The following is a 26,574-nucleotide window of genomic DNA, read 5'->3' on the forward strand; positions in this document are numbered from 1 at the left end:
ACTAGGCCATCTCATCAATGGTTGCAAATTGGCATCACAAAAGGACAGGCACTAGAACTGCCTGATGGGATTTCACACCACCACCTGGGAAGTAGTCTTTCCCTGGAATTTCCCTGGCAGTCCAATGGTTGAGACTGTGCTCCCGATAAAGGGGATACAAGTTTGATCCTGGTCCAGGAACTAAGATCCTGCTATGCTTTACTGAAAATTCAGAACAAGGGTATGCTAAAGAACACATGGATGCAGTCAGCAATTGCTGAAAACCCTGCAGTCAAACAATCTGAGAAGAAGTGAAATTGCTTAGCAGTGTAGACTCTTTGCGATCCTATGGACTGTAGCCTACGGGGCTCCTCTGTCCATGGAGCAACCTGATTTTTTAACAATGATATGCAAGGAGACATAGGGGTATGTGAAAGGAACCTGCAGATTTAACAAACAAACCCCAAAAACTTTAGAACTGGGAACTCCCTATACAATATTTAACAAAGAGACTAATTTTATTTTTAGAAACAAAATTTTTGTAAGAGAAACACACAAACCAGTTGTAATACAGACTAATAAAACATTGAACCTTATTTAGATCCAGATTGAAACTAAATGAAGAGACCTTTGGGGAAACCTGGACACTACACACAGCCCACCAGGCTTCTCTGTTCATGGAATGCGCCAGGCAAGAATACTGAAATGGGTAGCCACTCCCTTTTCCAAGGCCTTCCCTGATAGCTCAGTTGGTAAAGAATCTGCCTGCAACGTAGGAGACCCCAGTTCGATTCCTGGGTCGGGAAGATCTGCTGGCGAAGAGATAGGCTACCCACTCCAGTATTCTGGGGCTTCCCTTGTAGCTGGTAAAGATTCCCCCTGCAATGTGGGAGACCTGGGTTCAATCCCTGGGTTGGGAAGATCCCCTGGAGAAGGGAAAGGCTACCCACTCCAGTAATCTGGCCTGGAGACTTCCATGGATTGTGTATAATCCATGGTGTCACAAAGAGTCGGACGGGACTGAGCAACTTTCACCTTCATCCCCTTCTCCAGGGGATCCTCCCAACCCAGTGATAGAACCCAGGGGTCTCCTGCATTGCAGGTGGATTCTTTACCATCTGAGCCACCCCTTGATGAAATTAAATAATTGTAACTTGCCTTTTCCATACATGATGATATTGCATTATAGTTTTGAAACATTAACAAAATATAAATGACAACCTAAATTCTTTTAAGCTGATAATTGAAAATGTTTTTTTAATTAATTAATTAAATTGGCTGTCTTGGGTCTTAGTTGTGGCATCCAGGATCTTTCCTTGAGTCACACAGACTCCCCAGTTGCGGTGCATGGCCTTCAGTAGTGGGGGCATTTGGGCTTAGTTCCCTGACCAAGGATGGAGCCAGCACCCACTGCATTACAAGACAGATTCTTAACCACCCAAACCACCATGGAAGTCCCTTGAAAATGTTTTCCAAGAGGAGGTCCTGACATAGATTTGAATAATACAATATATTAATCTGGCAGCCAGATAAATGAAGTGAGTGAAGTCGCTCAGTCGTGTCTGACTCTTTGCGACCCCATGGACTGTAGCCTTCCAGGCTCCTCTGTCCATGTGATTTTCCAGGCAATATACTGGAGTGGATTGCCATTTCCTTCTCCAGGGGATCTTCCCAACCCAGGGATTGAACCCGGGTCTCTCGCACTGTAGACACTTTACCATCTGAGCCACCAGGGAAGTTTTAACTGACAACAGGTTGTAAAAGAGCGGTATGCACCAAAAACTATAATTTAAAAAAAAGTTTTAAAGGGGAATATTTTAAGGTTTTGAGACTTGGAATAACCTCGAATGTTTTGCTGACCTGTGACCCCCCCACACACACCCCCAGGTGAGGAGGGAGAAATGTCCATTCCTGCGATTCCCAGGATAGAGACACCCTAGTGCTTTATTTCCCAGGTGCAGTTCTCATTTCCGATGGTGCTGGGATGACCACGCACTAACTCATAAAATGTTGCCAGGGGACAAAGTTCAACGTCATCATTTGGTCCCGTATCCACCTTGATTTGCTAGAGGCAGCGGAAGGACGCAGGTTCGGCGACCTACGCTTCACACGTTCCTCGCGCTCCCGACTGCGCCACCTGCTCCCGACGGCGCCACGTGCTCCCGGCCCGCCGCGCGTGCGCACTGCCTCCGCGCCGGACATACGTGACGCGCCTCGGGGCGGAAATGGCGGCGGACCGGGGCGGCGCCGTCCCTACCAGTCTAAACCTGGAAGGTGGCGTGGGTCTGACGCTGAGCTGACGCACCAGAACGTCCTGGTAATGATCTCGGCCCGCCCCCTGGGGTCCGTCAGCTAGGCCGCTCAAAGCCGCAGCCAAACTCAGGCGCCGCGGAAACCCAAGGGAGAATCGGCTACGGCCCCCGCAAGGTCCCGACGGGGCGGGCCAAGCTCCGCCCCTGCGCGCTCCGACTGGCTCTAGGTCCCGATTTGCCCCTTTCCCGCGTTCTAATTGGCCTAGGCAGAGCCCAGTAGCGTGGAGCCGCACCGCTCTCTCCGCGCTCCTATTGGTTCAGGGTTGTAGCGCATCCGCTCCCAGAGCTTTCATTGGTCGAGCAGAGCCACTAGGGGTAGGGCAGCACCGGAGCGACGACAACAAAGGGCGGCAGGCGGCAGTGACCGCGTCTCCCGGTGCTCTCCTCAGGCTGCGCACCCGGACCTGCCCGCCTGGCTCCAGATGAAGTGTGAGCACTGCACGCGGAAGGTGGGCTCCACGCTTTTGGTCCGGGGCCGGGTTGGGGGCAGGACCCAGGGCGCGGGGGAGCCTGAGCTCGCGGAGCCGGGAGCCTCGGGGGTATCGGGAGTTTGGCAGCTCCAAGCGCCTCTGCCTCCCTGTCGGAACCTCTGGGCGCTGGCTCGCTGCTCGAGTTTTCCGGGGGTGGAGGCGGCTGAGGGTGGGCCACCAACGCGTCCGGTTCCTGTTCCCGTGTCCCGGAGGCGGCAGTGATGTCGGAGCGCAGATACAGCCTTTCAAAGTACCTTAGAAGCCAAAAGCGGCGAGAAAAGCCTACCAACATCAGCGACCAGTCCGCAGTCGTTGCAGACACCGTCCTTGGCGTGAATGAGGGACACGGTGATCAAAAGTGATTTTAGGGGATTTTTTGCCACCTAAAAACTTTCGTGTTTGACAGCAACGAAAACGATACAGAAGTGCAGGAAGGAAACAGGGGCTGGGCCTCCTGCCCCCTGAGTAACCATAGTAACTGTGATAGCCTTACCCACTTGTTTCTACGCTGTAATGCCCAGGGAGTTGTCTGTTGGTTTTTTTCAAAATTCGATCCTATCATATTATTCCATCACTTGCTCTTTCTTTTACTTAATGTTATACAAGAGATACATTTTCTGAGCAACATACACAGTCCTCATTTGTTGTATTCTAGATAAACACGCGTCCAGGTGGTCAGGCACCAATTTACCTGTCATGAGAGACCACATTGCTTCTAGTTTTCATTTCCTGCAAACAGTGCAGATACAGAGATGTGTATGGGTGTGTTTGTGTGTCCACAATTATAAGTGCTTCTATTTCTGTAGAAAAGATTTCTAGATATGAAATGAATTCATCAGCTAGTATATACAGTTTTCTTAATTAGGTTAAAGGTTGTTCTTTTATATGTGCCTTTGCCTTTTCAAGGAATGTAGTAAAAAAACAAAAACCGATGACCAGGAGAATGCATCAGTCGATGTACCAAGTCCAGCCCGGGAGAATGGAGAGGCAAGTAGTTTTTCAGTTTTTGTGTCAACCTGGAGTAAACAGCTGCTGCTGTTTTTCTCCTCTTTGGGGGCTCATGTAACCAGGAACATCTTTGCTTCAAGAAAAAAAAATAATCAAGAAATGAAGGGGCTAAAAAACCCCTGCCAGGGGCCAAACATGCAGGTTAGTCAGTTGGAGGCACACGATCTTCAAAGTAAGAACATTTTCTTCTCAGAATACACCAAGCCAAAGCATACCATGTTAGGAACAAGGCAAAATGTCATCCTTGGCTGTTTTTTTAGAAATAGTTTTGTAACATTTAAACCTCTGGATTTTGGGTTGTTTTTTTTTTTTAGTGAAAAGTTAAGATAGGGCTTTAGGTAGGAATTTATAAAATAATTTGGATTTCAGGAGTCTGTAAGTTTTATTTTTCTAATGGTTTCTTCTCTCAGTTCTTGAGTTTTTAAAGTTTTTCTTAGCTAGTAGCGACGGTTTACATTTATTGGATACATACCCTGAGCTAGGCAGTTGAGAAAGTGCTTTATACATGTGATCTCATGCCGTGCCTAGAATGAGCATTTCAGGTAAGCCCTACGGTTGTCTCCATTTTACAGAGGAGGATGCAGTGCTGGGAGGTTAAGGTTCCTTCTTCCCTTAAAAAGTTCTGGTCCCACTTTCAGAAAGGGAGAATTGGCAACATTGGAGAAGCAAGCAGCAGGTGTCCTCTTTAGTCTAGTGGTCCTAATACAACATTGAGTCAGACAGGCATTGGTCTGGTCCTCTCGTGTACCAGCTCTGCTCTGTGCTTTGGTGACTGTAGGGCTTAGTGAGCAGCAGGGGATAAGACAAGCACCCGGGACACTGAGGCAGAAAAGAGGCAGGGAGCACCGAGGGCTCTGCAGCCTCAGAGCAGCTGGCCCGGGGCCTCCCACGCCTGCACTCTGTCCGCACTACCTTGGACAGACATCTCATCCTGGGAGCCCCAGTTTCCTTATCAGTGACATGGGGAGTTGGGTTACTTCTCTCCGAGGGCCACGGTGGCCGGGAGATAATGTGTGTACATAGCGTAAGTGGGCATCCCTCCAGCACAGTGGGAGGACTCCCTGACAGGATGAGCAGGTCAGGAAGGTGACTACTGGAGTGGGCCCTGAGGGGTGGTGAGACCTGAAGGTGCTGGGTGTGGGAATGGGGTGAAGGTTCCCCACGCACAGGGAAGGTGTGAAAGGTAAGGAGACAGATTGGACGCATGTCTTAGGGCTGGTGGCTTAAGCTGGCTAGAGCAGGGGAAGAATAGGAAGGAAGCTACTTGGGAGGCCGAGGGTGGTGGGCCTGGATGGGCCAGCAGAGTGGCGGAAGCAGGAAGGGGGTGCAGCACAGGGAGCAGAGTGCAGTTTGAACTGCGTGGACACTGAGCTTTGCAGGATATCAGCCTGGATATTGGGAGGGAGAGAATTCCCTAGAGGCAGAGATTGGAGGGGTTGAGTAGGGGCCTGATAACTGCTTAGAGCCACACTCTGAGAAGTGTGGCTAATTGGAGAGAAGGAGAGATGGACAGGCTTCTGTAGAAAATGCCCACGATTAGGACGGAACAAGAGAAAGGAAGGACTGTGACAGGCGGGAAGGAACCAGACCTGGCCCATGAGGGGCTCTAAGAGGATGAGCATGGCATATGGCTAGCAGGTCGAGAGGAAGCCCTGCTTCCCCTGGCAGCTCAGAGTGTTGTCCTGGCACCTCTACAGGGGCAGTGGAGGCAGAACTCTCAGTGCAGCTCAACAGTGTCTGTTAGACGCCGGCTCTGTGCCAGGCCACATGCTTCAGACCCTTGGAGAAGCTGCTCTGGCCCCACCTCAGTGCTTGTTAGAAGGGCAGAGTCTTGCCTCCCATCCGTACCTCATGAATTAGCATCTGCAGCATAACAAGGTCCCAGAGTGAGCACTGCACAGTGACATAGGCACCTGGGGAGGAGGGAGGTGTTCAGTGCTGCTGTAGACAGGAGGGCCAGCCTACCCCCCGAGTCCTTGCTTACCAAATCATTTTTGAAAGACCAGTGTACAACCAACCATCAGGAGATTTCATTAATTTGTTGTGATGGCTCTAAAAGGCTTCAGAATATTCCTACGCTCATCCACCACATATTTATTGAGCTCCTTCTGTATACAGGGGATGTCAGAGAACAGAAGGGCATGAGACAATGTTCCTCCCTCAGAGCTTGCGTTTCTGGGAAAAGAGCCACCACATAGGTGCCAGGGGCTGCTCAGAGCTGTTCTGGCAGGTGTCCATGAGGGTTTGAAGGGTGAACCAGGCTCTCTAGGGAGCGTTTCCCTCAGGGAGACTCAGGGCAAGGAGGACCAGGGTGACTGGAAGTTAGAGTGGGGAGAGTGATGGGGAAGGGTACCTCCAGCAGCAGAGGTGTGGCTTGTCTTCTAATGGACCTCAGCCTAAGGGAGTGGGCTGCAGGGATCGAGTGGGCGCAGGTGCAGCCAGGAGAAGACGAACCAGCCGAGGGTTGTCATCTTGGTGTCCAGGGAAACAAGAGTCACTGAGATGTGAGTTTGAATGTCCCAACTCAGACTTGGATGGTGTGACAACCCCGATGCCCACAGGTCAGCACTGAGCTATGCCAGTTCTAAGCCTGTCAGGGAGGCTTCTGAGGAGAGTCCAAGGACTAAGCGAGCTCATCAGGGAGTACAGAGCAGGCCCACACAGGAGGCCCCAGAGGCAGCAGGGAGGGATATGGGGGCAGGAGAAGCTGCATTTGATGGTGCCGGTCCACTCCCCACACATTGCCATCTATGGGAGCCTCAGAGAATTTGTGGCAGTTTTCTGTATTATACATGTGCTGTTACTTTTCCTAAAGAAGCTAGTATTAAAGAGTTCTGTTGAAGAATCAGGCCATAACATCATCTTTTCTTTCATAGAAGGGAGAATTCCATAAATTGGCTGATGCCAAGATATTTCTGAGTGACTGCCTGGCCTGTGACAGCTGTGTATCTGCGGAGGAAGGAATCCAGGTTTCCCAGCAGAACGCCAAGAACTTCTTCCAAGTTCTGAACCTTAACAAGGTATGGCATCCTAGGCGCTCACTGGCACCAGAGGTGGCTGGAGGTCAAGGTGAGGCATGAAGCCTCTGCTGGGACTTAGGGAGCACATCTTGACCCTGGCTTGTGTCCCCTGTGATAGCTGATTCTCTTCCTGTCAACAAAACCCCACCCACAGTCACACTCCCTCACTGATGTGGGCAGCAACTCTGGCTGGCACCACCAGCCAGGCTCCCCTGGCTCGAGGGAGGCCTCCACATGCTTGGTCATGGGATGGCGTGGCAGCCGAGCTGCTGCTGCTCTGCCTCTGGGGCTTTCTCAGAGGTTAGGGCCACAGTCCTTCAGCTCATTCCTGCAGACCCCTATACAGATGGAACTGTCTGAAGTCACCCAGGAAGACAGGTGAGAGGAAAAGACAGGAGAGACGGAGGCAGATGAGGCTGAAAAGCACGTCTTGGTTTGCCCTCAGTCTGACCTGGTGAGCAACCCTCACAGCTGCTTTCCAGGAAGTGTTTGTACGGGCTCTGAACACAGCGCTGGGAGCTCTGGCCCATGGGGCAGTGCAGGCACCACGTGAGGCCCAGGTTGCTTTCTGGGTGTGCTGACTGCAAATAACAACTCATTCTTTCCAACCTGTATACATTTTATCTTTTCTGATTGTATGGTCTAGGACCTTTAAATCAACCTGAAATTACATTGGTGGTAAAAATAATAGTACCAATATCTTGTTTCCGATTTCAGTGGGAATGCTGGTGAAGTTTTACTATTAAGTAGATTTTTGCAGAATCTTTTAAAGAGACATAGATACTCACACCAATCAGCATATTAGCTATAGAAAATGGATACCCAAGTCAAACTAGCCTAAAAAGGAAATGCTTAGTTATTTCATTGAAACTGAAAGCTTAGGGATGGAAGAGGTTCTGAGTTTGGCTGAGTCAGTCACTCAGGACAGCCACAGGAAAAAGCAGTTCCTATTTCTCTGCTGGCCCAGGGGCTCTGAGGTTCCTGAGCTCTGGGGCTCAGACTGATTTCCTCTTGGTCACAGATCAGCTCCCTCAGAGGATGTGAAATTTAAGTGAGAATGAAGTGAGGGGTGAGCCCTTGAAATTCCCTGGGCAGGGTATCAGAGGGACTAGAATTGCCGAGTCTGACTGCTGAAGCTGGGGACAGACCACCCTCTGTCCTTCCCCCTTCATTTAGCATTTGAAATTTGTTCTCTCTTGTTCCTGCTTCCAAATTTACATTAGGATGCTCTTGGTCACAAACCGCAGAAACCGTGCCTGGCTGACTTGGGCATCATAGGAGCTTGTCAGGGAGCCGGAGATCAGTGTGTGCCAGGTTGGTGCCCTGATGGCCCTGTAGGTGTGGGCTTCCCAGGAATCACGTGAAGGTGGGATCCTATCCAGAGGGGACAGGCAGCCTCAGCATTGTCTCACCTGAGCTGCTAGGCAGGGGCAGGTGGACGGGACTAGACTGTCCTGTCTGTGGCCAGTCCATAGGTAGACTGCAGTGGATGGTAGCCACTGAGCACTGCTGTCCAAGTTTCCACTTTTCCTAATGTGCATGTGGTGTCTGACCTGAACACCCTCTGTCATGATAATCCTGCATCTTCTCTCTGACCCCAGGTCAGAGGATCCCACTGCTGACTTTCTAATGCCCGACATGCTCGCTCACACTGCTCCCCAAGGTTGCATCCTGCCTGTCCGTAACGAGTCAGCACACCTCTGAACTCAGTTTGTTCATATTTTTCTAGGGATTTCTTGAACTGCCAACATCTGGTTTTGGTTTCAGGGTGTTGATAGGCTGGTTTCACATTTGTTTGTTTGGTATTAGAAGAGTTCATAGAAGATGAGAATTATCTATGACTTAAAATTTTGCTAAAATTTACCACTAGGTGACCTGGGCTTGAGACCTCTTGGGGACAGACCTTGGGGCCCCATTTTCATGTAACTTCATTGTTATGGATCGTTTCAGTTATTTATAGATACATAACTTTTATTTTTCCTTTTAAATGTATTTATTTTATCAAGATATTTGCATTTATATGTAATACTGATGTATATATTCAGTATTTCTGATTTAACATTGTGCTTAAAATTGACAAAGTCTCTTGGGATGTCTCATTTTTCATTCTAATTTTTTTTCTCCTTTTTCCTTAATTATGCTTGCCAGTATCCTGTGTATTTTATTAGTCTTTCCATTGGGCATCTGTTACACTCTGTTTGTTCTAGACTTTTCATAAAAGTGTCTTACTTTCACTGCCTTTGTAATCACCGCATACACAATGTTCTTCTCTGTTTCTCCTAGAAATGTGATACCTCAAAGCACAGGGTGCTGGCAGTGTCAGTGTGTCCTCAGTCTTTGCCTTATTTTGCTGCTAAATTCAGCCTCAGTGTGACTGATGCATCCAGAAGGCTCTGTGGTTTCCTCAAAAGTCTTGGTGAGCTGCCTTTTGATATTATTTATAGCAAATAAATTTGGTATAATTTGAATTTATAACTTGAGTTTTTATCTGCCCTTTTTATCTCTAGAGTTCAATTTTCAAGGGCACAGGATAGATAAGAACTTTCTTGAGAGTCTTGTGGAACGTAAGAGGACCATGCCTCTGATCCATGCATGGTAGGCAGGTGTCACTTACCTCCTTGCCATGCAGATGGGTGTTTTCTTACGGCCGGCGCTGGCCCCTCTAGGGACAGCAAATGACCGTCTTAGGGCACGTACCTAGGGACACCTGGGACCCACACTTGCCCAGCAGTGTCGAGTTGCTCGGCTCACAGGGGTTACAGTTATCTGATGGAGGATCACATCTGCAGTGACTGGCGTCTGATTTCCCAGGAAGCTCTCTGAAGAGCAGAGCAGGAAAGGAATGGACTGTGTCCTTTGTGTGAAGAGTGAAAGCGAGTCATTTCAGTACCTGAGGACTCAAATGTGAATGAGTGCTAGAGTAATACTGCCTCATAAAGAGCGGTAAGAATGCTTCTGTCTAGTCTGTCATGTCATACTCTAACTTCTACCCCAAATTAAAGTGTCCTGCAGGTAGGCTCTGAAGAGGAAAACTTGAGCTGTTTGCCAAGTAAGAGTTTTTGTTGTTCCTCAATGGCTTTTAAAAGACGTAAATACATTGGGGTTAGCGATAAAGTGACACGTAGACTAAATGTCCTCACACCAGCCTGCCTGCCTCGCTGCTGCATGTTGCTTTCTGTGCAGAGCTGTTTCTTGGTGCACAGCGTGCCACAACCAAAACTAAAGCCACAGCTGCAAGCGAGGACTCCTTAAGTCATCCTTCATGCTTTTAATCTTAAAAAGCCTAAGCTTACCTGAATTTTACCAAAGATCAAAGTTTTAAAATGCTCTGCCTTCTCATAGTGAAAGGCCCTATTTTGAAGGGGGGTAGATTTTTAAAAAATAGTTGGATGTTATATGTTAATAAAATATATCCACAGTGAAACTGATTTTTTTTAAGGTAACTCTTTAACTTGATATAATATTTCTTTTTAAGAATAACTGGCTGCTCTTAAGGTTTAGACTGGTTGCAGATATTAAAATCATTTGCTGTATTGACTATAATTATTTAAAGCATATTTTTTTGTCTTGGGCTTATTTTCCAATATTAAGAACTTATTTGTAGCAACATAAATGGACTTGGTGGGTATGATACCACCATATGAAATAAGTCAGACAGAGAAAGACAAATACTGTATGATATCTGCTACAAGTAGAATCTAAAGAAAAATACAGCAAGCTCGTGAGTATAACAAAACAGACAAACACAGATGTAGAGTACAAACTAGTGGTTACCAGTGGGCAGAGTGGAGGGGCGTGATAGAGGTGGTAGATTAAGAGGTACAAGCTTTTAGGTATAAAATAAGCTACAGGGATATATTGTACAACACACAGAATCTAGCAAAAAAAAAAATTGCGGGGGTGGGGGGGGCCACACCATGAGACCTGCAGAATCTTATTCCCTGACAAGGGATTAAAGCTGGGCTACAGCAGTGAAAGCGCCAAGCCCTAACCACTGGACAACCAGGGAACACCCTGTAGCAAATATTTTATAATAACTATAAATGCAGCGTAACTTTAAAAAATTGTGAACCACTGCTTTGCCCCCTGTACCTTATACTGTATATCAACTGTAGTTTAAAAACAAAGAAGCATACATTTATTAAGAAAAAGACAAGTTAGGGATTTCCCTGGTGGTCCAGTGGTTACGAATTCGCCTTGCAGTGCAGGGGACTCTGGAGCGATCCCTGGTCAGGGAACTGAGACCACATGTGCCTCAGAGTAATTAAGCCCGTGTGTGCAACCGCTGAAGCCCGTGTGCCCTGGAGCCCTCGATCAGCAGCTACTGAGCTGGTGCAGCACAACTAGCGAAAGAGAGAGAGACAAGTTAGAACTCGACATAATAATTGATCAAGACCGTTGTAAAGCTGTGCTCAGCCTGTGTACTCATTTATTTATTTTAGAGCTATCAAAGACTATTACAGACTGGAGTTTAATTTAGCCAGTGAATTGGAAGAATGATACCCTGTAAAATTACATTAATTTATGTATGGACTATGGCAAGGTGTCTATGTAAAGACAGATGTAAAGGGAAAAAAGAAGCAGGAGAATATATGCTTTATTGCAAAAAGTGATACGTGCTATTGTTTGAGAGAGCAAAGGGCACAATCCTGCACTTGGGCATCTGGCATCTTGGGCATCTTGGGCATGTCTGTGGAGTCTGCCCTTTCAGTTTGTCTTCGAAGCGAACTGAGGGTCCATCTCACATTCTGTGATGTGGAGCCCCACACGCCTCTCTTCCCCACAGGGGTGCATTATGTCTTTGATACAACGATCGCTGCAGATTTCAGCATCCTGGAGAGTCAGAAAGAGTTTGTGCGTCGATTCCGCCGGCACAATGAGGAAGAGCCTGCATTGCCCATGCTGACCTCTGCCTGTCCTGGTGAGCGCGGGGCTGCTGCTGGGTCTGCAGGGGCCTGATGTGCCTTTTCTCGTCAGTCTGCCTCTGGGGGCAGGCCTGGGCAGTGGGCGAGGTCAGGGGCAGTGGGTCTTGGAGAGGAGTTTGGGCCTTGAGTAGTTTTATGTTGACCAACATATTTATTTATTCTGGATGATTTAGTGGGGAGACCTGACAGCTGAGTATTAATTGCTTATCTTCATTTATACATATTTCTAAAGTTTGAGACAAACATATCATATGTTAAAGGAGAATAAATCTCTTTTCAAAGTATGATGTGTTTCATACATCCAAACAATTATAGATAATATGGTGAACACCCATGGATCCTTTACCAGCTTAAATAGAAATTACATAATAAAAAATATTACTTTACATTAATACTAGATTCCGTCTTGGAACACTTTTTAAACAAATCTTTAATTATTAATATAGAGCCTGATATCTGAGGTACAGAAATTTTATCACAGGTTTTTTAATTCTGAAAAAATAGGTGGTTTTGGAATAAGAAAATTCTAAAGATGATAAGGGAAGGAAGGCTGTGCTATACTGGTGACATTTAGTGAAAAATTATTTCTAAATCAGATCTATGAGAGTTGTGGTCTACTTAATCTTGGGGTTTTGTTCACATTTCTATTCTCAGTTTATCCCTCCTGGTTCCAAATTTTTCTAGCATTTTATATGTCACTCATCAGTCATTGGGATTATGAGTTAATAAGATGGAATGTTGATGTATGGTTGCTTAGAATTTGGAACTACTTTCCATCCACTTGTAAAACCATGAGAGGAAACTTGCCATCTGTCTAAGAAGCACATGGATTGACTCATTAACTGAGCATGTTTTTCAGTGGCCCACAGGCTGGCAGGAGGTGCTCAGCATCAGGTGGAGCTTATCCTTCTGGAAAGACAAGCCCTGGGGGGATGCTCCCAGTTCTCCAGGCATGTCAGGCAGTGACTGTATCAGGGTCCACGCGTAAACTGAATGCACTCTTTGCTGGGCCATGGTGTCCACCTTTGGGTTTATGTCTTTGTAGGTGTTTGCACAGCTGCTGAGGAGTAGGTTTGCACAGCAGAGGCCTTGGGGAACCACCCAGCTCCCTAGAGGCCTTGCAGTGGTACCCCTGTCTCTGGGGTCCCAGCACTGGCTCCTTGCGGGGCTCTCACTCAGTGACACACACAGCTGGTCACTGTGGCTCAGTCCCGCCCACCCAAGAAAGAGGCAGCATAAAATGACCTAGCCTGTGCCCCCGGAGCAGTGGTTCCAGAGTTCCCATCCACCTTCCAGTCAGCAGGATCACAGGGATTCCTGTGCTGTCCTGACACCAGCCCAGCAGATAGTGATGGATCCCTTACGTGGGCAGCCCTGTTGGATGGAGCCTAAACGGAAGCCTCCACTCCTGGCAGGAACTAGCACCGCTGATGTGGGTAGTAGACAGGTGGTGGATTCTTGCAGAAAGCACGTGCTGCTCTGTTCAAGGAGTGAGGGCAGCGCTGGTAGAGACCTGGGCCAACTGCTGCTGCTGCACACCAGCTGTCCCTCCTCCACCAGCCTGGCATTCGCTGCTCTCAGTGGCCTCCTTGAGCTCTTCAGGGCTCTCAGATGAGAAGGCTTTCTCTTGGAACTTTTTGTAGCTAAGCCAGTCAAAGCTGTAACTGTTCAGGTTTACGCCCCCTCTCAAATTCAGGGAGATGAGGTGAGATCTGCTTTGAAACTAACCCTTTTCTAGGATTTGGCCCTGACGTTTTGCTTTCCTACGACAGCTTAGAGAAATTAAAGTAGCATCAAGGTCGGATGATCTGACCTGTTGCAGAACCGGGCTGTGGACGGCCCTGGACTGACTCACTGGCTTCTGCACGCAGGATCCCTGTGCTTCCTCGGACTGCTTGGAGGGCAGCACATCCTGGCTGGGTCAGGGACATCTGGGTGGGCCCTTGCTGTCCACAAGCCGATGGAGTGCCACCTCGCCAGTGCGCCTTTGCCTGGTGGGGGTGGGTGGGTGAGGGCGTATTGAGCTGCTCAGCTGTGGACGTGCTCAAGGGCTTTGGGCTTTGTGAGAACCTACCAGGAGCACTCATTGAACTGGAGTGTGGGAAGTAATCTCTCCAATCCAGCAGGGAGAATAGAGAGTGGGCACCTTGTGCCAGGCACTTCTTGGAGCAGGTTTCTTCTCTGCCTTCAGAGAGGGTCCCTGAGAAGAGGTGGGTGATCTGACAGAGCAGGACATGGGTGCCCTGTCCACGCTATGCTGCCACAAAGCTGGATGGCCAGCAGGGCTGACCAGGCCCCAGGCTGGTGCCAGTAGCAAGTTCTGATCAGGGGTACCAGAGTGCTTGCCACTCTGGTCTCGTGCCAGGTGCTGTGGATCCTGTGACCTGGTTCTTCCTCCTCATCCCTGTTTGGTCCTCTTTGCTTGCAAGCCAGGAGGTCCCCCAGGGCCCTTGCCTCTACCAGCCTGTGTTCTGCCTGATCTTGTACCAGGCCTTCACGGCACACGGCCTGCAGCTGGGGTCTCCCTGAGAGCCGAGTGTGCAGGTGCGGGCATTGGCACCAAGGCCAGGGTGCACAGGGTCCTTAAAAGCCAGTCCTGTGGTGGGAATGGCCGTGGGCCCCCAAATGCTCCATAGCCTTTGATAGTTTTTATTTTTCCTTTTATTTATTTATTTTGGCCATCCCATGCAGTTCCCTGTCCAGGGATTGAACCCAGGGCCCTGGCAGTCAGAGCAGTGAGCTCTAACCACTGGACAGCTGGAGAATTCCCTAGTTTTCTGTTTTAACATGGACCATTCCATGCACACGTGCAGAGGCTGGGAACGAGGGGAGCCATCCTCTAGCAGCATCTCTCTGCGGCTTCTGCTGGTGACAGTGGACATTCCCTGCGTGTGCTCAGGCCAGCGAGCGGGTGATGGCTGTGGTTTGAGTTCAGACGAGATTGGCTGGCTGGTGCCTGCTGCTCCTCCCTACAGGAGTAGGCCTGGGGAGGTGGGCTTTCCTGGGGATCTGGTGGGCAGCATGCCTCCAGGTTTGCTCACCATCCCCACCCCTCTCATGATGCTGTGGTATACATGCCAGTCTGTCACCAGACACTCTCATTACGGTACCCAGCAGGAGAAGGGGGCGAGCTGTAGCCCCTGCAGGTTGAGCTGCTGGCTCTGTGGTCCACTGACCTCTCCATCCTGCGTCCCCTCTGGGAACCATGGCAGCATTGGTGCACTCAGGGCATGGTGGGAGTCAGTGGCTCAGGGGAAATGCTCAGGACCATGCTGGGCATGCCGTGGGCACACTGCAGGTTGTGCTGTTCATTGTGTTGCTTGAGGGGGTGTGGGTTTCTTGTATTTCATTGTCCTAAAAGTGGGAAGTTACTGGGCGGTTAAATTCCAATAGATGAGTGAAGCTTTGTGGGCCTGGTGGCTGTTGGCCCCTGTGTGAGCTGTGGCTGTCCATCCCAGCTGTGAGAGAGCTCAGCAGCTGGCAGGGTGGATATGGAGCCAAGCTGCTCAGGACAGTGCCTCATAGCTGCTCCTCCCAGCTTGTTCTCAATTTTGGGGAGCCTGCTATCTGCTCCTGCCTTTCTCCTGCTCTGTCCTCTCTGATCTGGGGCCGAGGGAAGCACCCATCCCTGGCACCCTCCAGCCTTGGGACATGCCCCTGGGGTTCCCATGGCCAAGCCTCTGTAGAGAGGCGGCTTGGTGGAGGGAGCCCATCATACACGCCTGGGCCGGCCGGAAGATGAGGTGTCCTGGCTGGACTCGGGTGGGGCAGCTGTGAGGAGCTGACACGGACCCCTTCCCTCCTCAGGCTGGGTCCGCTATGCTGAGCGGGTGCTGGGTCACCCTGTCACCCCCCACCTCTGCACTGCCAAGTCTCCCCAGCAGATCATGGGATCCCTGGTGAAGGACTACTTTGCCAGACGGCAGGTAAGCTGGCCTTCTCCCCAAGGGCAGCATTCAGGTCAGGCGACAAGCTTCCATCTGAGGACAGGTGCTGGTGGAACTGAGGGCGAGCAAGGGAGGGTGGAGGAGGTTACCCCCGGTGTGTGCATGGTGGTCTTGGGCCCAGGTCCTGATGAGTAAGGGGGGTGCCCAGACACCCCCCTCCAAGACGGTCACTCAGCTGCTGGCTCCTGGTGGTGCCAGTGATTCTGGCTCAGCCAGGACATGGAGAGGGGCAGCTTGGTTGCATGGGAAGCGTCTGGAAAGTGTGGGGAAGTGGCCAAGCATTCATTTACAGCCCAGCAGCAGCTTGTGGTCACCATGTTTGTTTGATCATCGTGCGCTTGGTTCAGGGGAACAGGTGGCAGGCCTCTCCCTGTGAGTGTCCAGGCAGTGGGCCTGCAGCAAGGTGACACTGTGGGTGGACTTGGGGGCATTGCGGCTCAGGAACTTGGTCTGTGGGGGATGGGGCTTGGACCCAGGAAAGCACCAGGCCCATTCCATTCTGGCTGCCTTCTCCCTTCTGCACGGCCCCCATCATGGGTGTGCTCTTTCTACACAGAACCTGTCCCCAGACAAGATTTTCCATGTCATCGTGGCACCGTGCTACGACAAGAAGCTGGAGGCCCTTCAGGAAGACATCCTCACAGCCTCTCGGGGTTCCCGGGGCACTGACTGCGTGCTGACCTCAGGTGAGGGCGGGGCCTTGGGAAAGGCTGCTGGGAGGCAGGCCGGTGCGTGTCCAGGATGAGGGCCTGACAGCCACACCCACACTGGAGACACGTGGAGCTTCCTCCTTCAGAGCAAAGCAGAAAGCGCACGTGTCCCCGGGGACATTGCTGGCGTCTTAATGTCCCTTCTTTGCTTGTAGGTGAAATAGCTCAGATGATGGAGCAGAGTGACGTCTCAGTGAGAGAGGCTGCCCTGGACACGCTGTAGGTGCCTCTGCAAGGAGGGGCGCTCTTGCACCTTGGGGGCTTCCAACATGACCTTGTGGCCTCTGCCAAGTTATCCCAGGACCTTCCTCCTCCATAATGAGGCCACCTGCTCTGCTGAGGCATGGGTGTGGTGTGGCAGGCTACCTTGTCGCCCCTCCACAACCCTTGGCTCTGAAGAGAGCATGGCCAGTACCATGCTGAGTGGATGCCATTCAGCCTGTGGTCTGGTGTGGATACCAACACCCTCCTCCCTGACATCACACCTGGGCCCCCCGGGGGATGGAGGCAGCACCCCCCTACAGGGACTCCCTCAGGTCCCTTTGCCCAAGAGCAGCAGCCTGGGTTTCTGCCATCAGTGGTCGCCCCAACCACCAGCCACACTCCTTCTGCATCCTGTGCCCCAGGACACGGACTGCATGGCAGGTCCTCCAGGCAGTGATGTCAGGACCACAAGTGGCCCTGGTGTGGAAGGTGGACTGAGGTCCTAAGAACATAAGCAGCTGGCGTCGTTACAGCCAGAGCCCATGCTTGGGCCTAAGCGGACCCAGAGGTCTCCCCCTGGCTGACCACAGATGGCAGCATGCTCTCTTGTGTGGCCCTCAGATGCCTAGTTCTCATGCCCCGAGTTCTGAGGTTCTCAGGGTCGAGCCTTGACGCCTGTGCATTCAGAGGAGTCACTTGAGCAGCGGAGGGCACACTTGCAGGCTTCATGTTGGCCAGTGAACTCCAGCACAGAGGACGTTTTTGCCCAAAGTCTAAGTACTTGTAAAGGGTTTTGCAACCTTGGATCATAAAACTTGGAGAGTCAGATTTAACTTTTGCCCTTGCTTTTCCTGTCTGGTGAGGTTTGGCGACGTGAAGGAGGAGGAGCTGAGGCGCCACGATGGAGCCGGCTCTGACGGGTACCTGGCACACATCTTCAGACATGCGGCCAAGGAGCTGTTCAACGAGGATGTGGGGGAGGTCACTTACCGGGCCCTGAGGTGCGTGGGGCTGGGGCGGCCTCTGTCCGTCTGCCTGTGTGGTCAGCACTGCCTGTCAGGTATAAACTCTATAATAGGACTCCCACCCCCCACAGCCAGCTGCAGGTCTGAGAGGGGAGATCCTATTTATAGAGTTCACACCAGTCAAGATCGAAAGGCCTTTGATGTGTTACTCACAGACTTAAATTTTGCTAACATCCCTAACTTAGATTGGAATAGTCTTCCGACCACAGTGGAAGGACCCTGTGGGTCATAGTTTGTATTGTTGATTTCATAGGAACAAAGACTTCCAGGAGGTCACCCTCGAGAAGAGCGGAGAGGTCCTCTTGCGCTTTGCTGCAGCTTATGGCTTTCGAAACATCCAGAACGTGGTCCTAAAGCTGAAGAAGGGCAAGTTCCCATACCACTTTGTGGAGGTTCTTGCCTGTGCTGGCGGTAAGACTCGAGAGGCCAGGCTGAGCTTGGCCCCTCTGAGCCCTGCAGGAAATGAGTGAGATGTGAGGGCCAAAGGGTAGCCATTGGGTGCGGCCAAGGGGTCAGGGGAGGGAGGTTGGGAAATTTGCTGCAAGTTCTTTTAAATGAATTTTTACCTTAGAAATCACATTATCTACACGTTTGAGAATAAGTAGCACAGGTGGCGCTAGTGGTAAAGAACCCACCTGCCAGTGCAGGGGACGTGAGAGATGCGGGGTCAATCCCTGGGTCCGGAAGATCCCCTGGAGGAGGGCATGGCACCCCACTCCAGTGTTCTTGCCTAGAGAATCCGATGGACAGAGGAGCCTGGCGGGCTGCGGTCCATAGTGTCACAAAGAATTAGACACGACTGAAGCGACTTAGCACGCATGCACACACGTATAGCACTAGTATGTAGAAGGCATGTTCTTCATGCAGTCCGAGGTGTTTGGGTTTGGGCTCCTGTGTGGCTCATGGGTCCCGGGCCCCCATTTCTCCCTGATGCAGCCCACGTGTGGACTCACACTAAGGCTTTATGCAGATACCGGTGATTTAGCTGTTCATTAATACTTTTTGTGCTCTCCTGGTTTTGATGAATTCCAAGAGAAACTGGAAATCCAGATGGGCGTGCATAGCCATCCAGTTCTAAAAGGTTGCCAAGTGATTTCAGCTTTAAGTAAAAACATTTCCTGGGTAGTATATAGAGGAGAGAATAGGAAGCCCCTGGGGTTGTGAGCCTGTGCCCGGGATCTTGGGGCCCAGGCTTTGGCCACAAGACACTGCACACTGCTATCATTGCTCTGCTCTTCCAGAATCGTCTCCCCTTTAAGATGAAAGCAAGGGAAGAGTAAGCTCCCTGTGTTTTTCAGGATGCCTTAATGGCAGAGGCCAAGCCCAGACCGCGGACGGGCGCACAGACAAGGCCCTGCTACAGAAGATGAAAGGCATCTATGCTGACATCCCCGTGCAGCTCCCGGAGGCCAGCACCCACGTGCAGGAGTTGTACCAGGAGTGGCTGGATGGCACCGACTCCCCCCGTGTCCAGGAAGCCCTGCATACTGCGTACCAGGGCCCAGGGCAGCCCGCTGACAGCCGAGACATCAAGTGGTGAAGATCGAGGAGACTGGGAGGCAGGCCTGTCAGCTGCCTGAGGATGGAGGAGCTACCCTGTGTGGGTATCAGAGACACTTGAAGAAAACAGCTCAGCTTTCCTTTTACCACTTTGGTTTTTCAGAATCCTCTGCTACCCTCATTTGTCAGCAGCCCCCTCCCTCAGTTCGATGTGGTGCTATCTTCGTAATATGTGTGTAATTGGAATATTTTAACAGGAGAGAAGGGTTTCCAATCTGAGTTCCCTTTAAGACTAAAAAATTCCAAAGAAAAAGAATGGAGACAGACTACTGTCTTTTAGGCTTAAAAAAAAAAAAATCCAAAAAGTGTCCTGTGAAGAGTTAAGACCCCAGAAGTTGTGATTCACATACCTCAGAGATTTGCTGTGGAAATGACAGGAAGCGGGCAGGCTGCAGAGGCTGTGGGCCATGGTCTGTGGTCTTCCCAGTTGGCTCTGGTTTTTACAAACTACGTTTTCTATTCCTGAGAATGGTTTTGCCAGAATGTGAACAAACTGCATCCTTTGGGAATTGGGGGGCTCATATGAATCTGGATTTTCAGTTTAGTTCTGGCAACACTGGGCCGTGTTTCTCACTGCCGCAGTGGCAGCCGCCTCCTGGGACCAGCCCCTCTAACTGTGGGCCTGGCAGGCTCTGGCAGCTTATACCCCACACCCACGCTTTCACAGTCAGGCTTTAGGTGAACTCACCTCGAGGCAGAGGGAGGCCTGCGAAGGGTGACGGGCGTTACACACGGAAGGACGGGAGAGGCAGCTGACCTGCTTAGGCCAAACTGTGGTCAGGAGTCCGCCTGCTCCATTCTTCTCTGGGTGGGATCAGACAGGTGACAGCCATTCTGTCCCCAGCCTCAGATGAGGCAGCTTCTCAATGATCTTGCCTCTCCCCGCCACTCCCGCCCCGATCACCCTCATGTACTGTGGGCCTGGCTCATCCACATGGCTCCTGACAGGATCCCCCCCCCGACCTGGCATGTAGTGCTCATGTGAGCTTGCCTTAAATGGAAGAGAACAGGTTTCCCATGAACAGAAAGGGCTAGCAAAGAATCGGAAGTTACAGAATCACAAAACCATATCAGGGCTCATCCTGTGAAACGAAGACGTCTGTGGATAGGCATCCAGTTGGTTCTTCAAAGCACTTGAATTTTGTTAACGTGGATGGTAGCGACGTTCTTGGATTCTTCAGTGCTTATGAAGCCTGAGCTGTTAGACTTCCTTCACTGACTCTATGTTGCATTGTACCTGTATACCTACTGGGGTTGAAAACTGGATATATTGTGTGAAATTGTATATTTTTTGCTTTCAACCTATGTACAATTAATTGGGTTTCTCTCCTCAGCAGTAACTGATTCTGGAATAAACACCTGAGGAGTGTCTGAGTTTGGAAAGTGTGTGAACCAGACACTTGACTCCCCAGTCAGGGGCCTGCGTGTGCCCTCCCTCACCAGCACCCCCAGGCGGCCTCCCTCGTGCTTGCAGAGCCAGCACAGCCCCAGAGGGCCATCTCTGCCTGAAGCCTTCTGTGGGCTGGGGATGCCAGGAGTCGGGGTGGGCTCTTCTTGCCTCAAAAGCCACCTCTTCTGGCTAAAACGAAGGCACTCCTTGGCCAGGGGACCCGGTATTCTCACATGTGGTATCAGGTCCTACCTGCAGCTGACCTTTGGTTATGGCCGCATGAGAGGAAAGTAGGACGAGGGTTTGTTTTCCTTCGTTATAACTCAAATTATACAAGCAGTCAGAGGCGGCCCCACAGTCGGGCTAGGCTGGGATGCAGGGGCTCTCTGCTAGTGAGCAATGCTGGCCTGGCATGAGGAGGCGGGTAGACTAGGTCCAGATTTGCACCACACCTAGCAGCTGCCCTCCAGGAGTGCTGTTGCCTGGGTTCTGGTGTCGGTACCTCCTGTGGGCTCTGATCATGTTGTGTGTGTGTTGGCCATACTGGAAAGGAGCTGCTCTCCTGTGCCCTGAACCAGTTTTCTCAGAGTCCAGATTTCTCTGCTCCATTTCTGCCTGGCCTCAGCTTGGGCCAGTTGTAGCCAGTGTACATGCTGGTCCTTCACAGCCCTGCTGGAGTGAGGATTGGAGTTCATGCGCTGCTCACACATGAGTTTGCTGCTGGCCTTGGGTGTGGAGCAAGGGCACTGCCTGTCTAGAGGCTCTTAAGCTCTGCCACTGACTTAAAGGTGTTCTCTGGCCTCACCTGCTGGCCCAAAGCTGAGCAACAGAAGCCTCTGGACACACTGCCTGCAGTGAGACCTCAGGTCTTCATTCACAGTCTAGTCAGATGCATTAGGCTAGGGGACTGCAGCTCAAGCAGGCAAGTCACATGCTTCAGGCCACTTGGCCACCAAATGTGGGCTCCCACCTCAGGCCCAACTTTGGCACTTAACATGCCACCTCCTTCCACACAGGCACTGGCCTTGCTCCTGATCAGTAAAGCAAGCAGTCTGTCTAAAGCAAGTGAACCCTCAACTCATGTTCATGGAAGGAGAGGATATGGCATCAAATTTGGGCAGAGGCCCCCTGGACTTTCTGAATAAGGATAAATCATGTGTTTGGGGATTTTTCTTTCTTTTTTTTTTTTTTTTGTCTTCGGTGTTTTTGAGTCATAGGGTCATAGGTGTACTGTATTGGATAAAGAACCAGGCACTCATTGAAGGCTACTACTTACGAAGCTATGAAAAGCCTGGCTTTTTAATTGAGAAAAACAGTATCTTTTTTTCCATGTCCCTGTAAGAAGTGTTCCACATTAGTTTTATGTAGACATTTCCAAAACCTTGATGAAAGAACTTGGAAGCACAATTCTAAGGGTAAAGGGTAGTTACTATTAGTGAGTCATGCAAGTAGTGAATTGTATGAGACATACAGTACTAGTATTTCTAAAGCTACACTGAAGCTGCAAAAAACCTGGGTTTATTCAAGGAAAAACTATCTTCCTGCCTCCTTGTAAAGACTTGCTTTTAAATCCGATCTATATAGGCGTTTCTTACACGCTGCATGAAAAGTTTTAGGCATGATGTTCTTCCCTATGACAGTAGCCACCCAGGTGCCCAGTGGGCAGTACCTGAAAGGACTGTTTTCTGTGTTTGTACGAAGAGTAAACAGCCTGCACTGAAGGCTCGTCAGTGGAGAAGGTTAAGTAATTGTCCTGACGTGGGATTCTAGAGGTTAGAGTGCATGATGAACCATCTCAGGACAAGAGTATTAGCTCCTTTGGTCTCTTTTTTATTTTACTTTTAATTTTTTTGGTCACATGGCACAACCTGTGGGATCCTAGTTCCCTAACCAGGGAATCGAACCTGGGCCCTTGGCAGTAAAAATGCAGAGTCCCAGCAGCTGGACTGCTGGGGAATTCCTCTAGTCTCATTTTTTTTTTAAAAAAAAAGCCAAACTCGTTAGGAAGGACATTAAAAAGAACAAAGACATCCCTAATGTGGCTTCTGGGGGAAGGGGAGCACTGGCGATCAGATGGACCAGGGTGTCAAGAATTGCTGCCTGTCCTGTGCCAGATCATGTCCCCATGTCCCACTGCCTGGGACACAAGAGAGGAAGACAAAAATGGCCACAGGCAAAACAGGTTCTACCGAGATTTGAACTCGGATCGCTGGATTCAAAGTCCAGAGTGCTAACCATTACACCATAGAACCATATGCTATTATATCCCCTTACAGGTCACTCTTGGCCTAAGTGCCCCTGGGACAGGACAAGAAGGGTACACAGGTCCCACTAAGATTTTGACATATCTCTGGATTCAGAGTCCAGAGCGCTAATGGTGACGCCATAGAACTAGCTGCCACCCCTGGACACCAGGGTCCACAGCCCAACCTTGTCCCACAGCTGGGGACCCAAAAGCCATATAGCAGGCAAAAATGTGAGCTCATAGCAGAGGATGGTTTCGATCCATCGACCTCTGGGTTATGGGCCCAGCACGCTCCCGCTGCGCCACTCTGCTGTAATGTATTCCTTTCCTGAGTCTGTCTCTGACTACCCCAAGCTTCCCTGGGCACAGACCAGCAGACGAAACTGGACTCGGGGAAGGACCCTCTTGCCAGTGCCCATTTATGAATAAAGTGGATTTTTGCTCTCCCTCTCTCAACTGCTTACCCAGAGAAATTTCTGTCCTTTTCTGCTGTTTAGTAAAAGTCAAGCAGCACAATCTTTACCCAGAGTGTCCTTGGACAATGGTAGCAGGATCTGTATTGCAGTGATGCTGGCTGGATTTCAGAAAAGAGCAAAACCAGCATTTCTCTTCATCATTTGAAAGATTTCCAATCTGTCCAATTGTCAGTAACTTTCCTTTAATCCAGTTTCTTCTCTTGACCTACTTCTTTCCCTATAGCCAAGGAAGCTGTTTCTTTCATATGAAACTGCTTAAAGTGTTACAAAATCTTGCTGTTCAGCTTTCTAATTCGAAGGAAAACATTAAAAATAACTTTGCATTTCAAAGAGGTAAAAACTGTTCTCCCAAGAATATTCTGAATATAAATCCTTTGGGGGGGGCGGAATCTTTGAATTTGTGTTGAAACTCTTCATGTAAAAACTGTCCATGAAGCTTACTGTCGCAGATAGTAAGCTGTCTCCTTTCTCACACCAACAGAATCATCAGGAAAAAGAAATACAGAGACTGAAACTACTGGAATTCTATGGGCAGACTCTGAGCACCACACCAATCAAAGGATTGGAACTATTTTTTTTAAACTTCTTATTTTATGTTATAGTGCTAGTTTCAGGTATACCTCAAAGTGATTCTTTTATACATAGTCATGTATCTATCCTTTTCCAAATTCTTTTCTCATTTAGGTTGTTACATAATATCAAGCAGAGTTCCTGAGCTATACAGTAGTAGGTCCTTGTTGGTTATCCCTTTTAAATATAGCAGTGTGTACATGTCAATCACTATCTCCCTAAATATCCCTCCCCTGTCCCTTCTCCTCTGGTAACCATAAATTCATTCATTCATTCTATGTCTGTGAGTCTGTGTCTGTCTTGTAAATAAGTTCATTTGTATCATTTTTTAGCTTCCAAAGGGATATCACACCCAAGATGTCTAGGATATTGTTTAAGCCTGATAAACTAACTACATAGGTACATCCGGAGGGAAAAAGGTAGCCACTGGGAGAAGACAAAGGGAACACCTCTGGGCCGCACATCTCATCAATGCCGGGGGCAGGGCTTAGACAAAACCAGATTGGAGGATTCAGGTCAAAGAGCTTTCTGATGATGTGTGCGGAGGGACTTCTCCGAACGGGTGCAGAATTTGAGAAGATTCATGTTCCACGCGAAACCTCTTCCAAAGATCTCCACTGTGGGAAAGGCTGACCCAGGTTGCCTAGCTAGTCTGCAGATGTCTGTCAGACTCTTTTCAGCCATCCTGCTGATGTTTCACCGTCGGAGTGAACTGGCTGTGAAGACAGGGAAGGAGACAACATGCAGTCTCCCACCAAGCTGCCTTGGCTGACCCCCACGTACAAGTTATAGTGACCAAGCCTCCATCTGAATATCGGTTGCAGACAGAGCTGGCAGCCAGCCACCTGAGAGCTAGGCCACGTCGGAACAGACCCTAAGTCCGCGCGTGGACTTAATCTGCTTTCCCTTCGGGACCCCCACTTTCTTCACCACACCCTACACAACACCGCTCCCGGCAAACCAGGGGGCTTTACAGTGACAGGATTCTGCCATTGCAAAAGGGTTTCTCTTTTCAGAACCTCACCGCCCATAGGCAGTGCCCTAGAAAGGCGAGACAGCGCCTGCGTCTTTCCTCAGCACACCCGAGAAGTGAGAGCGGAGGAGCAAAGCGAAGGAGCTCTCCGTTCCCGCTCCGTTCCCTAAAGCTTCTGTCGACCCGGGACCCTGGGCCCACGGCCAAGCTCGGCACCCGCTCCACTTGGAGACTGAAGCGGCAGACGACGCCCGCCCGCCCGCGGAGTCAGCCGGGAACTAGCCCGGTCTCGGCAGAATCGGGTTTCTCCCTCACAGCGGCGCAGGCGGTCATGTGAACGTGGTCACGTGGCCTGGCAGTCACGTGTTCTGAGGACGTCTGCGTGCGACGTCCGCGCTCCCGCGCTCCCCAGTGGGATGTGTGCGTTTCGCACCGTGCGGCGTGCGTAAGGATATTCTGAGTGCTGCGTGTTAAGACAGCGTGACCTCCAGAGCTGCCCCTCCGCGAGGCCACGTTGACAGACGGCCTGGCTACTTAGACCCTGCGCGCTCCAGATCGGGCTCCAGGTGTCCCGCTCCCCGCAGGGCCCAGGATGGGTGGGGTCTCCAGTTAGTCAAGTTTGGAGATCCCTTTTTAACAAGAATGCGAAATTAGATATGAAGGTGAATGTTGATTAGAATAAGAAAAGTCAATTATACACAGCTGATTAATATCACAAACTTAAAGCAAAGCACAAAGCTTTTCTCTAGTTAACTGCCTAACACGCTTCATTTTTTTTCCCAATTTTTAAAATGCAGACCTTAATTACTCCTTCATATGGGAATGATTTGGTAATACTGTTTGTACAGGGTAAACAGAAAGATAATTCACTTTTGAGCGGGGTTAATCAAATTTTGCTCTTAGTAGTAGTTTGGAAAAGGTTGTTAGCCTTGCGTTCCTTTGGTAATGTTACTATTCTTTTAGGGTTGCCCTCAGATTTGGCCAAACCTATCCTGTGTCTGGTACTCTTGCCTGGAAAATCCCATGGATGGAGGAGCCTGGTAGGCTGCAGTCCATGGGGTCGCTAGGAGTCGGACACGACTGAGCGACTTCACTTTCATTCACTTTCATGCACTGGAGAAAGAAATGGCAACCCACTCCAGTGTTCTTGCCTGGAGAATCCCAGGGCCGGGGGAGCCTGGTGGGCTGCCGTCTATGGGGTTGCACAGAGTCGGACGTGACTGAGTGATTTAGCAGCAGCAGCAGCATCCTGTGTCTGGAGCCAACGATCCACCTCTAACCTGTGGTGGCGTCCCAGTAGCTTGTTAGGAGCTTTGTGTCATGTATTCCATGATCTGTATTTCATGTCAGATCAGGAAGAAATGGAAAACGCTTTCCATGTTTGCTTTACTCATCTAAACTAATTGGATCAAGTGTGTTTCTGCCCTCCTTGCAGAAGGAGCCTACTCTGTTAATGTGATTTGTGTGTGGCCAAACATGGACTTCCCAGGTGACTCAGTGATAAAGAATCTGCCTGCCAATCCAGGAGACAACAGGAGAGGAGGGTTTGATCCCTGGGTGGGGAAGATCTCCTAACGGAAGAAATGGCAACCCACTCCAGTACTCTTGCCTGGAAAATTCCATGGACAGAGGAGCCTGGCTAGCTGCAGTTCATGGGGTTGCAGAGTCAGACACAGCTTTCAAATAAGCATGCTTATATGCTGTGTGCAGTCCCATGAGTTTTGATGGTTCCAAAGATATTCACTAAAATGAAAGTCTGA

General features: G+C 50.0%; 1 protein-coding gene and 2 non-coding genes across 4 annotated transcripts; 1 reads left to right on the forward strand and 2 right to left on the reverse strand.

Annotated features, from left to right (window-relative positions):
* Positions 1-2,614: 2,614 nt before the first annotated feature.
* On the forward strand, positions 2,615-20,534 carry NARF (nuclear prelamin A recognition factor). 2 transcript variants are annotated; one of them, XM_040244909.1, is made up of 13 exons: positions 2,615-2,740; positions 3,668-3,748; positions 6,646-6,789; positions 9,073-9,205; positions 9,297-9,384; positions 9,792-9,877; positions 11,576-11,710; positions 15,522-15,640; positions 16,218-16,347; positions 16,527-16,590; positions 17,439-17,576; positions 17,854-18,011; positions 18,899-20,534. In XM_040244909.1, the coding sequence occupies exons 1-13, from the start codon at positions 2,714-2,716 to the stop codon at positions 19,138-19,140; spliced, it is 1,545 nt and encodes a 514-aa protein (XP_040100843.1). In that variant the 5' UTR covers positions 2,615-2,713; the 3' UTR covers positions 19,141-20,534. The 2 variants fall into 2 exon arrangements, with proteins under 2 accessions (XP_040100843.1, XP_040100844.1); XM_040244910.1 differs by lacking the exons at positions 9,297-9,384; positions 9,792-9,877 and having other exon boundaries at positions 18,899-20,208.
* Positions 20,535-22,730: 2,196 nt separating this feature from the next.
* TRNAQ-UUG lies at positions 22,731-22,802 on the reverse strand. Its single transcript has one exon. It is a non-coding gene; the product is annotated as a tRNA-Gln (tRNA).
* Positions 22,803-23,035: 233 nt separating this feature from the next.
* TRNAM-CAU lies at positions 23,036-23,107 on the reverse strand. Its single transcript has one exon. It is a non-coding gene; the product is annotated as a tRNA-Met (tRNA).
* Positions 23,108-26,574: the final 3,467 nt, after the last annotated feature.

Source organism: Oryx dammah, unplaced genomic scaffold (assembly GCF_014754425.2).
Source record: "Oryx dammah isolate SB20612 unplaced genomic scaffold, SCBI_Odam_1.1 HiC_scaffold_8, whole genome shotgun sequence".
Taxonomy (NCBI): domain Eukaryota; kingdom Metazoa; phylum Chordata; class Mammalia; order Artiodactyla; family Bovidae; genus Oryx; species Oryx dammah.